The sequence below is a fragment of the Ipomoea nil genome, unplaced genomic scaffold, assembly GCF_001879475.1.
Source record: "Ipomoea nil cultivar Tokyo-kokei standard unplaced genomic scaffold, Asagao_1.1 scaffold0900, whole genome shotgun sequence".
NCBI lineage: Eukaryota > Viridiplantae > Streptophyta > Magnoliopsida > Solanales > Convolvulaceae > Ipomoea > Ipomoea nil.
This window is the reverse complement of record NW_017617328.1, coordinates 153,789-169,039: the sequence shown is the minus strand read 5'-3', so window position 1 is coordinate 169,039 and position 15,251 is coordinate 153,789. Positions and strand designations below refer to the sequence as shown.

The 15,251-nt window shown below is 35.1% G+C and overlaps 1 protein-coding gene across 1 annotated transcript; it reads left to right on the top strand.

Annotated features, from left to right (window-relative positions):
• Positions 1-5,283: 5,283 nt before the first annotated feature.
• On the top strand, positions 5,284-14,201 carry LOC109179435 (N-terminal kinase-like protein). The gene is made up of 21 exons (XM_019328938.1): positions 5,284-5,574; positions 6,633-6,731; positions 6,878-7,029; positions 7,718-7,790; positions 7,896-8,018; positions 8,502-8,610; positions 9,389-9,468; positions 9,593-9,674; positions 10,026-10,165; positions 10,261-10,371; positions 10,548-10,664; positions 10,768-10,857; positions 11,106-11,159; positions 11,241-11,315; positions 11,458-11,533; positions 11,715-11,814; positions 12,031-12,097; positions 12,510-12,580; positions 12,788-12,900; positions 13,050-13,298; positions 13,493-14,201. Exons 1-21 carry the CDS (start codon positions 5,449-5,451, stop codon positions 13,816-13,818), a joined length of 2,433 nt encoding a protein of 810 aa, XP_019184483.1. The 5' UTR covers positions 5,284-5,448; the 3' UTR covers positions 13,819-14,201.
• The last annotated feature ends 1,050 nt before the right edge of the window (positions 14,202-15,251 follow it).

Sequence of the window (15,251 nt, the reverse complement as noted above, 5' to 3'; positions counted from 1 at the left end):
TCTTCAACTGTCAACGTGGATGTATTTATATAATAATATTTGATGACTGTGGAACCGAAGAAACTAGCGAGAATTGTTTCAACAATTATTTTTTAGATTCGGTAGAGTTTGATGATGATTATGAATAAAACATGAGTCTCAATGTCGAAGAAGTTCAATGACATGATTTTACATTATTCCAAATCTGTTGTGATTTAATTTTATTTTTTTTCCAAATTCTAATTTATATCAGCAAAGTTCACAGAAAGAAGTTCATTGTAATTTATATTTGTTTTTTTGCTATTTGGGTTGAAGAAGTTCATCCGCTGTGTTGAAAAAATGCAATGTATGTCTCGCCTATAGGTTACGCGATATATGATTTAAAAAAAAAAAAAAAAAAAAAAAAAAAAAAAAGGATTCTCGCCTATAGCTTAGGCGAGAAACCCTCTTATCGTTTCCACCGTTTCCTCTCCCCAATCACCCTTCAGATTCTCACAATTTCCTTATCCTATTTCTAACCTCCTTTTTCACCCATTCCCCTCCCATTATCTCTCATTTTCACCACTCAAACTCTCACCATTTTTTCTCTCCATTTTCACCGTCCCCTTCCTTCTCCTTAAAAAAAGAAAAAAAAAAAAAAAAAAAAAAAAAAAAAAAAAAAAAACATATTGTTCTTGTTCTTCCTCCTTTAGAGTCAACTACAATCATTCTTCCCCACCAAGTCAAGCACACCAACTTCTTCCTTCTTCCCAGTGGAGTCAAGCAAGGCACTATCTTCCATTTCGTTGCAGTTAAGATTTTTAAACCTTGGCTTGTGTTAGACTTTGATCTTTTTTTACAATTTGTCATTTATATGTGCGGTAAAATAATATATGAGTATGTGATATTGATATGTTTTTTAAAATTTATGTCATTTAGATCGGTGAAATATATCTGTACTCACTGTTTTCCACTGTCTAGAACTCGCATATAGGTTTTTTTTTTTTTTGGGAAAAAAATATGGCATATCTGTAGTCATTGTCTTGCTTTGTGATTTAGAATTTCGCCTATAGTTTAGGCGACAAACGGAAATCGAAACTGTGTACAATATGTGTTGTTACTCTGTTCAAACTGGAAATATTATTCTCAAAAAAATATATATATGTGTTGTTACTGTGTTAAAAAAAAATTGGAAATATTGTGCGGTTGTTACTGTGTTCAAACTGAAAATATGTGTTGTTACTGTGTTAAAAAAAAAAAAAAAAAAAAAAAAAAAAAAAAAGGCAATATTGATTTGTATAGATAACTATTTTTTTTCACTTTCTATGATTTTTTTTTCTGTTTTTGGCAATATCTATATGATTTGTGCGTTAGTTACGGGTTTTTTCACTTTGAATATACTGATGATTTAGTTAGGCGAGATATTGATGATTAAAAAAAAATAGTATCTCGCCTTTTATTTAGGAGATTCTATGAATTTTTTCACATTCTGTGATTTTGCTTTGTATATATAACTATTTTTTTCACTTTCTATGATTTTGATCTGTTTTTGCCAATTTTGGTCTGATTTATGATTTACTTACTGCTTTTATCACTTTGAATATCTCACTTTTTTTCACTTTCTATGATTTTGATCTGTTTTTACCAATTTTGGTCTGATTTGTGATTTACTTACTGGTTTTATCACTTTGAATATCTCACTGACGAAGAAAAAAAAAGAGTATGTCACCTTTAATTTAGGCGAAATTAAACTGATCAAATTCTAATCAGGCGAAATTAGAATTGAATTCGATTTAGACTGATCAAATTCTAATCTCGCCTAATGTATAGGCAAAATTAGAATTGAATTCGATTTTCGCCTGTTCAGTGGCCGAGATTAGAATTGAATATGTTGATTGATTAATTAGTTCATAACATATATTTATTTTACCTTAGCAGTTATGGCTCGTAGAATGGTCAATCCCGGTCCCATCGACACGTATTTGTTGACAATGCAACACGGTCATCGTTCAAGATCTATTTGGACATATGTAAATGTTGCAAACAGTGCACATATAAAGGGTTGTTGATATGAAGGGAATTTAGATCCGGTGTGAGATCACAGAATGATCCAGAACTTGAGCATTAACGGTTTTTATGGTGTGGCGAACATTCACCGTGTTAGGTTATATCATTCATTGATCTGTGCACTTGTTGAGCGTTGGCGTCCAGAGGTCCACGCGTTTCACCTACCATTCGGTGAGGTAGGTATAACACTTCAAGATGTTGAAGTGTTATTTGGATTAAAGTACGGGAGTACTTCAACGGACTAGACAGCAATGGCAGATTTTGTGTGATCAATTGTTGCGTTTTATTCCTCCCGATACAACATTTAAAGACCAAAGAATAAGTATGTTGCTTATTCCGGGAGTTTCCAAGTTGACAGACGCGAGCACGGCTGAAGATGTCGTGTTTGTAACGCACGCATTTTTGATACATTTGTTAGGAGGGTTTCTTTTTCCAGACACGTCGAACAGCTTGGTAAATCTTTACTTGCTACCGTTTCTGGATGATTTTGAGGAGTGTGGTCTGTACAGCTAGGGATCAGCTGTTTTGGCCTTTTTGTATAGAGCTTTGTGCAGTGCTTCTGAGCATGACAGAACTCATGTCTACGGATGTCTGCTCCTTCTGTAAATTTGGGCATGGGATGGATGTGACCATGTTGTATGTTTCAATTAGATGGATGTAACCATGTTGTATGTTTCAATGTCTAGCAAAATGTCATATGTATGCTACCTATTGCTACCTCGTGTAATCATTAGTAATCAATCATACTTATACTAAATCATCATTATTAAATTATTACAATGTTATAATTAATATATCATTAGTAATCAATCAATACAATTACATATTATTCAATTGAATTTGAAACTGTGAATGATTTTTGGTAGCGTAACATTGATCTTTTTTTTTTTTTTTTTTTTTTTTTTCATTTGTGATTTCATGCTTCCATTCTCTTACTCAGCGCTAGATAGCAGAAGTTGTTACTAAAAATTACTTCAAGAAAATAAAATGGCAATTTGAAGTACTTGTTATCTTTTGGGATAAAACAGCAAAGCAAAGTACATATATGATTCCTTCTTTTGCCTCAATTCAAATTTTGGTCCGATTAGGAATCCATTTTGAAATTTGTTCTCATGCGAGTTAATGATTCCCTAAAATTGTCCTCGACTATAGTGAGTTTTTTCAATTTTGTCCTAAACGACTTTGGTGTCACAAACTAGTCCTAGACTTTTGTGTTATTGCTCAATATTGTCCTCCATTAGGTAATCCGTCAAAAGGGTGTTAAGTACAGGGATAAATTAGTAATTTCAAATTTTAGTCTTCGAATCGTTCCTCTTTCAAGGTTTACTACGAGGATGTTTACGTGCTGTTTGTCTGGGAGTCGCAGCCAGGAACTCCCAAGCACAAATTTGCCAACGACGGCGCTGCGCTCCACCCTCCGCTCATTCCCCCTCCCTCTTACTAATGCAATTCCAAAATGACGGCGCCCGCAGCTCCGGCCATGAAGAAAAATGTGCTCCGGGATCCATTCTTCTACGAGTTTTGCTCACCAATGTGAGTCCCCGGAGAACCAAATCAGCCGCCGCTGTCAGTCTCCATATCACCGTCTTTCTCCTCATCCTCCTCCTCCTCTCCTCGTTCTCCGTCACGCCCACGCCTTCCAGCTTCCACAGCCGGCGAGCGCGACGGTTTTCCAGCTCCGGCTCCTCCTTCATAAGGGCATAGAAGACCTAATTTTGAAATTACCAATTTATCCCTGTACTTAATCCCTCTTGACAGATTACCTGACAGAGGACAATATTGACCAATAACACAAAAGTCTAGGACTAGTTTATGACACCAAAGTCGTTTAAGACAAAATTGAGAAAAACCACTATAGTCGATGACAATTTTAGGTATTAACTCATTTGAAATTACTAAATTATCCTTGTACTTAACACCCTTTTAACGGATTACCTAACAGATATAAGACAATATTGAGCAATAACACAAATGTCTTAGACTACTTTATGACACCAAAGTCGTTTAGGACAAAAATGAGAAAAACCACTATAGTCGAGGACAATTTTGGGTATTAACTCCAAATTAATTTTTGAAAATGCATCAATGAATTAAACCCATACCCGAATGACTTTTATATCAATAATTGTAATTTAACCTTCCATGGTTGATAACCAACGAATTTCCGCCCACTATCACGAGCTATGCATAACAAAGATTTCAACCAACATTTGCAATATAAAACAAACTCATATTGCAAGTTGACACACATAGTTAAATTGGATGGAGATGGTGAAATGATATGTAATTTGACGAAGACATTGTTACTAAATCCACCCATGTCCTTCCTAGCGTCGTTCTTCCCTCACTTGAATTTCAAATACATCCTTGCAAAGTGAAGTTTGCGATGAAATTGCTTGTTAATGGAAATTTTTGCTTCTAGAGTTCTTTCGCCATCTCTCTCTTTTCATATGTTTTGTTGGGTAAATAAACATGTTTACTATGTTTAGATACTAATATACTAAATAAATAAGAAATAAATGTAATTAAAATGTCACATGAGAGCCATGACAAGGTAATCAGATGAAAACCTGTAAAACTAAGGAATTAGAATTTAGATGAATTGCATGGTAGTGGTTGGTTTAGCGACTTAATTGCTGTTTTTTTTAGTGGCTTATTGCAGTTTTGTGTGTAATTCAATGACATATTTGACACTTATTTGCACTCAAATATTGTAGGAGTTTTTTTTTTTTTTGTTTTTTTGTTTTTTTTTTTTTGTTTTTTGTAAATTTATATTCAATTTCAAAAGAATGATTAAGTATGTAAAACATGACTTTTGTACTTAGCTGTCTTTATAGTTCAATTCTTATCAAAATAATTTTCATTAATTTTGTTACACAAAGTCTTCTTAGTACAATTTACTTCTCGTAGGTAGTGAATAGTGATGACAGATTTTTCTTATTATGTTCGCACGGGCTTAGCTCAATCGTTCAGTGGACGTATTTGAGAGAAGAGATAAAAGTTCGAACCTCGGCGGCGGCAGTGTGAGGATTATGTTCAAAGTGGCCAGATTCCTTGTGCTCACTGACATCAGTATTTGGCCTTGTCTATTGAACCATTGAATTACTGTGATTTACATCATCTCAAATGCTCTGTCAGGACAGATTCAACTTCTGGGAGAAGATTTTTATTGTTATGCAAAAAAAATTATAATTATAATAAATTGTTTTAATTAGAATTGTTATAAATTATCATTTCAATAAAATGGGAAGTTAAAGATCAACCGTCGATCGCCAAGTACTGAATCGAGCAAATATTTTCCGATCTTCCGCACTTCGTTTCGCATACTCGTCTTTCCACCCCTCCTTCCCTTCCCCCGGCACCAAATCTCCAGATCGATCGTCGCCGGTAAACGGCGGGTGGCGTATTACCGGAAGATAAACGATGCTGAAATTCTTGAAAGGCGTCGTCGCCGGATCTGGGGCGGGCGTCAAGGATCTGCCATACAACATCGGCGAGCCTTATTCCTCTGCTTGGGGCTCTTGGGTTCACTACCGTGGAACCTCCAAAGTAATTCATCTCTATCTCTCTTTCTCGTAATGTAATCAGCTCGAATTCCTTCATCATTTCTAGTGTTAATCTCATTTTGATTGCTTATAGATCAGCAAGTGGTTATAATTTATTGGATTTTACCTCAATTACTCTTCTTTCGAATGATATGATGGACTATAGAGAGTAGGGAAGAAATTGATGAATCAGGATAATGCTATCTCCAAGCATGTTGATTTTGAGTTTATGGATTGAACAATGGTTGGGTAGAGGTTTAAGAGAAGTCAAATGTTAATTTGCTTGAATCTTAACGCCTCAGTTTAATTCTGGTTGGCTGGTTCGAACTTTAGCTCCAAGTTGAGCAGTATTTGCGTGAGTCTGCAGACTCTGAATAGCTTTTACCCTGTTTAATTATGGTGTTTCAATTGTGTCAAAGTAAATGAACCAGATCAAACTAATCTCTATAAATTGCCAACTAAAGAGAGTAAGAGACTCTGAATGACCACTTGGAATGGCTTTCACCCTGTTATGTTGTTTCAACCGTGTCAAAGTAAATGAACCCGATCAGCTAATCTCTATAAATTGCCTGCTAAAGAAAGTCATGCAGTGAGATAGTAGAAACACATTTGAGGGATAATGGCTGACCTGATGCTCCATGCTTCACATAGAACTGCTCAAATTATCTTTGTTGTTCCTGTCTGACTAATGTTGCATGTTTTCAAATTTTTGTTTTCCTGAATCAATTTTTTGCCTTAAAAAATGAAAATTAAGGGCTGGTGTTCCATAGGAGGGAAGCCAGGTATGATCTTTTGGTAGGGAAGGCATATTCCATAATCTTAAATTGCAGTAATAAGTTCTACTGTGTGGGTTCTTGATGTGTTTGACTTGTGAAAACAGTATATTTTAAGTTATAATATATACATTTGCTCTTACGTTTATTTTGATGCATTACAAATGATCATGATCTGTAGTGTTCTTTCGAGTCTTTTCTGTATGCTACTGTAAGTATAGTTGATTACATTCTAATAATTTATTCTGACCTTGTGTCCCGGTGTCCGCGACTTCTCCCTATTTAACAGGACGATGGTGCTCCTGTGTCTATATTCGCACTCTCAGGTAGTAACGCAAATGATGGGCATTTGGCAGCTGGTCGCAATGGAGTTAAACGACTTCGCACAGTAAGCTTTTATTCATCAGAATACTGATATCTTCTTATCCTCTTTATATCTAAGGTTGTGTTTCACCTTTAGCCCTAATGGGCAGTCTCTTCACTCATGCAACTGATTTCAGTTATCCTGTGTTACAATTTCCTCTTTATTTTCAGGTCAGGCATCCCAATATTTTATCATTTCTTCACAGCACGGAAGTTGAAACTGTTGATGGTTCTACAACAAAGGTTACTATTTATATTGTCACTGAGCCTGTAATGCCACTTTGTGAAAAGCTCAAGGAATTAGGATTAGTGGGCACACAAAGGTATTATTTCCTGTACTTATATTTTGAATATCTTTTGGGCTTAACTAAATTGGATTTAATTGCATTTGAACTGCTTCTGTTTCAGTATATGATTTTTGCCATTCAATGAGCCAGACCCTACTTTACAATTTTATCTTCAATTTTATTTCCTATGCGTTTTTATTTATTTATTTATTTATTTCAGTAGGTTTTATTTTTTAATCACAGGAATTTAGTCTCAATGATATCTAGGAGGATCATCTCTTTTTTGGAAAAATCTTGAATATCCAAGTCTTTGTTTTTTGTTATCGGTTTAAGATTAATGATTTTTTGGCCATTAAAGGAAAAAAAAAAAGTGTAAAACTTTGCTAGTAAAGAGGTCTTGTAAGACCTTTTGTCCTTCTAAAGTGGTCGCAAACCACTTTGTAGGAACAAAAGGGTTTTATTATTATTTTTTAACCACAGGAATTAGTCTCAATGATATCTGGGAGGATCTTTTTTTTTTTTTTGGGAGGGGGGATATCAAATATCCACGTCTTTGTTTTCTGTGATTGGCTTAAGATTAATGATTTTTTAACAATAAATAAATAAAATAATTAAACTATTGATAGCCAAGAGGGTCTAGTAAGACCATTTGTCCTAAAGTGGTCACAGACCATTGCATGGATCTAGTGAGAACTTTTTGCATTTTAACGAGGTGCTTTTGCAGAGATGAATATTATGCCTGGGGACTGCATCGGATAACCAAGGCTGTGAGCTTCTTGAATAATGATTGTAAACTTGTAAGTCATTATAAAATCTCCTTCATTTGGGTGTAAGCTTCTATATAATTCCTGTTCTATACAGCTTATGACATTTAAAGGTTACCATTTTTCTTGTTGCTACAGGTTCATGGCAATGTTTGTGTTGCTAGTGTTGTTGTTACTCAAACTCTAGATTGGAAATTGCATGCCTTGGATGTTCTTTCTGAGTTTGATGGAAACAATGAAACTTCTACTGGACCAATGCTGGTAAAATGTGTATTCCAAATTTATCCAATGGGTAGTTCTTAGGTTGTTCTGTATGACTAATAGATCTCATTCTCCTGATTCCTATCTGGAAAAGGATTTCGATTTGTTGAATGGTAATAAATTAAAATGATATGCTGTCTTATAAAGGATGTTAATTTGAGATAGAACTCACAATTTGCACCTCATTATCTTTTAATGGTGCTATTTTGAAGTTTTTGTGATTGTAATTGTTTTCAGATTACTAAACCACAAGATGTTCTATTTATTTATTTATTTTTGGGTTTTTGTTGAAGCATTCTGCATTTACATCTGCAAGTATATCTACATTCTACAATTTGGCACACTTGCTAATTTAAAAGAAAGCTCTCTCACCCTCTTTGATATGGGGTTGGGATGAGCAAACCTCCTCAACTGCAATCATGATGGTTTCATATGTCCCAAGCAGCAACAGTAAATTGTTTTTTGCCTTCATTCCTTGTGCAGCAATATGAATGGCTTATTGGTACACAATATAAACCATTGGAGATGGTCAAGTCTGATTGGACAGCAATCAGAAAATCTCCACCATGGGCTATTGATTCTTGGGGTTTAGGTGAGCATCTACCCAATTTTGGTGTAATCTCATTTGTTATAGATTCAGCAGAAATCTATTGTATATCAACAGTAACAGTAGTTTTGGACATGAATGCTTCCCTGGTTAAGCCCTAGAAAATGGTGAAATATTTTGAAATCATAAATTGTATGGGAACTGGTTTATACATTCAGCACTGTTACTTTTAGTTTATGTTTCTTAGTTTGCATATTTTCCCTTTTCATCAAATGAAAATACATCAAATCCTTTAGCAGTTCTTTGTTTTCTGTTGGAATGCTCTAAATATTTGACCTTACATGATCAGTTCGATAGAATCAGGAATTTTGAAGCTGTTGTTACATTTCTTTTGTGGATTTTGACCAAAAACATGCACATTCTTTTCCTATTCTGTAGTTATTGAATATGTTCTTAAGTTCACATTCTTTTCCTATTCTGTAGCATTAGATGGTATGTACTACAATTTTCACTTCAGCTTAAAAAATTGCTTTACTCTATGATTGGAATTATTTGTTTCAATTATGATCCTTTTGCCATTATTTGGGTTGTTCCTTAATGTTTTCAAGTCACCAGCTTGCAATGAAGCACATGTTCTGAAATTGTGACTTTTTGGTCTTGGTTTTTAGTGAAAGTTACACATGACACCTTTCAGAGGGTTTTGTTAAATTTGGAAAAATTACTCCTGGATTGATGCTCATGATAACCTTTGACTAGTCTCAGGCTTTTTATTTTTTTTGGTTAAGAGTATGAACTAATAATTCAATTTCTGGGTAATTATCAGGTTGTTTTATTTATGAACTTTTTTCTAGTACAAAGCTGAGCAAAACAGAGGAGTTGCGTAATACTGGTTCCATTCCTAAGGTATTGCTGTTAGTTTTTTACTTAAATGTTTGATTTATAGTATTTAAGTAGCTATAGTTCTATTATCTTCTGGTGATTGAAAAATTCAATTTCATTTGCCATTTGCTATTTTCTTGTCTTACAGTCTCTACTTCCAGATTATCAGCGCCTCTTGAGTGCTACACCTGCTCGCAGGTTAAATTCATCTAAGCTTCTGGAAAATAGTGGTAAAATGTTCATTATTCAGTCTGTCTTTAATTTATTGTTTCAAGTATTCATTATATATTACTTAGCTTTCTGCATCATATCACAGTTGTCTTTGTTTCATCTTACTTGGTATTGTTATGTTTTTACCTTCTAAACAATACACTAGCAGTGAACCACTGGTCTAGGCTTTTTGCTTTAGTTACTGCTTAAAAGTTGATAGTTGAATCAATCATTGATTAAGTGATTTAACTTCTCTTTTATCATTGAAAGTAAGCTCTATGTTTTGTAGTGCATATAATCATCTTAGCAAAGGTATGTAAGTAATGAGATGATGCTGACAGTTTTTTCTTTTATAAATTGTTTATTGGCAGAATACTTCCAAAATAAATTGGTGGAGACCATACAATTCATGGAAATTCTTAATTTGAAGGACAGTGTTGAAAAAGACACTTTCTTTCGTAAACTTCCAAATTTAGCAGATCAACTTCCTCGCCAGATAGTACTGAAAAAGGTAGTCTTGACATACCAAAAACAGCACACTTCAGTAAACATTTATTTAGTGGTTAATGAAAGCAAATTAGTTTTATCATGTTCTATTTCCTGCAGTTGCTTCCATTGCTTGCATCTGCTCTAGAATTTGGTTCAGCTGCTGCACCTGCTTTGACAGCATTTTTGAAAATGGGTTCTTGGCTTTCAACAGAGGAATTTAGTCTCAAGGTTATACTCTTTTACACCTATTTGACAATACCATAATAATTTTTCTTCATGTAAAAGCATAAAGCAAGAGCATGTTATCTATCCATCATTCCATAAATGACCTTTTTGTTTGTTTGTTTGTTTTTTTTTTTTTTTTTTTTTTCTTTCTAAATTGTGGCGACACCTCTTATCTGTAGGTACTACCAACAATTGTAAAACTTTTTGCCTCAAATGACCGGGCAATACGAGTTAGTCTTCTGCAACATGTTGATCAATTCGGGGAGTCATTATCTTCACAAATTGTTGATGAACAAGTATGCAAATAGTGATTAAATCATACTCTTATCATTCAAACATACAATTCATTTAGGATCATCTTCTTGCTTGAGTAAATGTTCCTTATAATATTTTGGTTAGGTTTACCCTCATGTTGCTACTGGATTCTCTGACACATCTGCTTTCCTCCGGGAGTTGACTCTCAAGTCAATGCTAGTTCTGGCACCTAAGGTATGCGCCTAATGTGAAATGTTATCTTCTATACTGAGACACTATGGAATAGGTAAACTGTACCTAATTTGGTTAAATATTCTGTAAATAGATGTTTCATTATGTTTTCAATTGACTAAATATAGTCTTCTGCAAGTTCAATAGTAGGTTGTTTTTTCTTCCCTTTAAAAGTGTTTCTACTTGTATATATGACTAGTATGTGACTATGTGTACTATTCTTCTCATCTCTTTTTAATCTGTAATTGTAGCTATCCCAACGCACTATATCTGGATCATTATTGAAGTATCTTTCTAAGCTACAGGTATTGCCTCATACACTTCAAATAATCAAGTCTTCCTGTGATCTGCTGTTTTCTAATATTTTGTATCTGTGCTTGATGTAGGTGGATGAAGAGCCAGCAATCAGAACAAATACAACTATATTACTTGGAAATATTGCCAGTCACCTGAATGAAGGGGTAAGGAAGTGATGGTGTTAATGCTTTGAGATTGAAGGAACCTAATAGTATTTTTTACCATTTTCAAATCTGTTTTTTGAGTTTATTTTTAGTGATGGCAGTATCCTTATAAAAGGCATGTTATTTTATTTCCTGCATGCAGACAAGGAAGAGAGTTCTTATAAATGCATTCACTGTACGCGCTTTGCGTGATACATTCTCGCCTGCCCGAGGAGCAGGTATAACCTCAAATTTTTTTCCTCATTGGTCTGTTTTTGGAAACCTTGGCAAGTTGATTTTTTTCCCTATTCTGTTTCTTGGTCCTTTGACAAAGCTCCCTGACTTCCATCCTTCCAGCTTCTCCCTCTACCTTCTTTGCCAGTCTTCAATTTACAAATATGGATATTCTTTTGCTGACAGGTGTTATGGCTTTGTGTGCCACTAGTTCTTACTATGATGTGACTGAGATTGCAACACGTATTTTGCCAAATATTGTTGTGCTTACCATTGATCCTGACAGGTATTAATGAGATTTAAAGTAATAGTCCCAAATCAGTTTCCTTGTTTCTCTTTACTTAATACTTCTTTAATAATTATCTACTGCTACTAATATCATTATCTAACTTGTGTGTGTGTGTTTTCTATCCCTACTCATGTCCTTGTAGCAGTAGTTCATTCTAAATATATTGTGCCTACGCAATTCTAAACTTCTGATATCTGCTTTTCTATGTTATAGTGACGTAAGGTCAAAAGCTTTCCAAGCAGTGGACCAATTTTTGCAACTATTGAAACAATACGATAAGGTATGTGTTTGTATAAACTGTTGATTTTAATTTTTTAAAGTGTTTTTACTTTTTACTTTGTGTCAATGAACCTTGCTTCCTAAGGACATTTTAGGGAGAATGTCCTCCCACTACACAGGGCACCTTTTCCATTCTCAATACTTTAAAAAGTAAATTCTTAAAGTGGTTAATGTTAATATGAGTTCTTGTAAGTAATTTTGAATTTGATAGACATAAATAAAGGACAAAATGAACTATTGGAATTGGAGACTAGAAATTTCTATGATCAGAGTAGAGTGCACGAGCTAACTGGGCCTCATTTTTGCATTCATTATAAGAGCTTCATTTTTTGACATTTAAACAGCTTTACTATCTTAAACTTATTCCCATGTACTTCCTTTTTATAGTCTTATTTCTCTCTGGTACTCTGTAGGCAAGCTCTGGAGACGCTACTGGAATAGGCATGCAAACTTCATCTATTCCTGGAAATGCAAGTTTGCTTGGGTATGTTTAAGATGTGATTATGTGGTTGTTAAGTTCGTTTACATAACTTGCATGTCTGATCATTTGGGTACACGTGAAAAGAAAACATCCCACTTTTAAATATTGTAGGTTTCTATGTGTTACTTCTATTACCTCCCTGGTTCATTGATTAAGATCCTTGGTACACACGACACTCTAGATGTCTAATCTTCCTTTGTTATGATGCAGCTGGGCTATGAGCTCGTTGACCCTCAAAGGCGGTAAACCTTCTGAACATAGTTCTGTTACCCCAGCGAATTCTAGTGCACCACATAGCTCTGCAATTTCCAATGCTAGCTCGGGTAAGCACCTTAATTCGTTTTCGTTACAATTTTGCTTCTGTGATGGATACTGAATGGTGTTTTTCCACTCCTTTATTTTAGATGTTCTATGGTTTCAAAATGCCCTTGCTAGTGAATTTGTTTTGATATTAGCTCTTAAAATCATGCAGGTACAGAAGATGCAAATATAGCTCCAATCCAAGTTCGTTCTAGCACGGATATTGCCGATCATCCAGGTCCTGAATCTCCTACATCTACTGATGGATGGGGCGAGCTTGAAAATGGAATTCACGACGATCTCGAAAATGAAAAAGACGGATGGGATGATATGGAGCCACTAGAAGCTCCGATACCACCTGCAGCTCTTGCAAACATCCAAGCTGCTCAAAAACGCCCAGTCTCTCAACCAAAATCACAAGGTAAGACTGACCAACTAGACACCCAAAACTCTGGTTGGAATTATAGTTTTCAAGCTATTATTCAGTTATTTGTGATGTTAGAGAATATCTCAATTCTGTCTATAAGTATTTACTATGAATCCTTGAGCCAATCCCCCTGCCACTCAACAAGGAAAACAGAATAATTGATCCTTTCACTTTAATATTGACTTCAGTTTCCATTTCAAGACCAAAGAGCATATCAAAGATGAACACAGATGACGATGACTTGTGGGGATCAGCAGCTGCCCCTGTTCCAAAAACTACTAAAGCAGCAAGCTCAAGGGGGGCTAGCTTTGATAATGATCCATGGGATTCTGTTGCCCCCGCTCCCAAGACGACTGCAAAAAAGGCTGCAACAGTCGACGATGATCTCTGGGGCTCGATTGCAGCTCCCGAACCAACAACCGCATCAAGACCATCCGTTGGGCGAGGGCGGAGTAAACCTGCTGCTCCCAAACTGGGCGCTCAAAGAATCAACCGAACATCTCCCGGGATGTAAAAGCACAAAAAAAGACCAAGGAGCAGAAATCAGGAAAAGAATCTGGACTGCTGTACATTTTCCTCCTCCCTCCCTCTTCTGGTAACTTCCATTTCAAATGACCCAAAATGAAGTGATGTCCCCTAGACAGAGGTTACTAATATGTTTTGCTGACCTCATAAGATATGTAATGCCTTAGTTTTCTCAGCCAAACTTCCATTCTTTTTTGCACTGGTTGCATATAACTCATTCTTTATATACCATCCAAATTCATTATGCCGCTCTGCTGCCGTTGTCTGCCTTTCTTAAAGTGAGTAAAATGTATTGTAATATGCTATAAAGTCTGTACTCCTCATCCTTCTCTTGTTTAATATTCAATCAATATTTTTGAGTTCTTGGTTTCATTTGAGAGCATTTAGGTTAATTTATGGTTTAATTTGTTCATTTGCAGATAGAATTGTTTACAATTAGTAACCTTTTGATATTGGCTGAGAACTGAGTATGCACATAATTGTAAAAAACTTTGAATGTAACTTGACTTCTGATTTGTTCCTTAACAAATGTCAAAGTAGACTTGACTTCTGATTTGTTCCTTAACAAATGTATCCAAGTGAACCTACTGTAGTTATCAACAATAGTGAGGAAGTAGTGTTCCCCTTTTATAGAAGCCACAGCAAAAGGTCCCCACACATCCATATGCAATAGATCAAAAGATTTTTCAGATTTAGATGTATCGACGGGAAAGGTAAACCTCTTATGTTTAACAAAATGACAAGCATCACATACAAATTCAGATTATTTATGAGGGACAACGGATTTTATTCTATTTAAAAGAGAAATTTTATTGATAGGGTAATGCCCTAATGTATTATGCCATAGCTCAACCTTCACACTGTTACATTGAATTTTAACATTTTTACCAACGGACTTAGTCCTTCTCTTCATAGGATTATTACTAATCAAGTATAGTCCAACCCTGAATAGCACATGAATGTTAACATTTTTACCATTGAATTTTAACATTTTTACCAAAACCTTCACACTGTTACATTGAATTTTAACATTTTTACCAACGGACTTAGTCCTTCTCTTCATAGGAGGATTACTAATCAAGTATAGTCCAACCCTGAATAGCACATGAATCCACCCACATAACAAGTTTACAATCTGACTGCCTAGTCAATTTACTAGCAGAAACAATGTTGAAAGTAAAAGATGGAATGAACAACACATTCTGAAGTAGTATTTACAAGCCTCGTTTCACCATTGTTGACTGAGCTCAATTATGCTTCCTGGAGCAGATCGATGAGGATCGCTCTGGAAGTTAAAAACAAATTTAGATTTGTTACTGAAGCAGTTCCAATTCCAGAAGAAGCTGATCCTAGACTAGCATCATGGAAGAGATGCAATCATATTGTTTGTTCTTGGATCCTCAAATTAATCAGTTCTAGCAT

Excerpts from the sequence above, each read along its gene's own strand:
- LOC109179435 (XM_019328938.1), top strand. The coding sequence starts at position 5,449 with ATGCTGAAATTCTTGAAAGGCGTCGTCGCCGGATCTGGGGCGGGCGTC. Across the intron at positions 10,665-10,767 it reads CACAAATTGTTGATGAACAA|GTTTACCCTCATGTTGCTAC; the intron begins GTATGCAAATAG and ends TATTTTGGTTAG. Across the intron at positions 11,815-12,030 it reads CTTACCATTGATCCTGACAG|TGACGTAAGGTCAAAAGCTT; the intron begins GTATTAATGAGA and ends TCTATGTTATAG.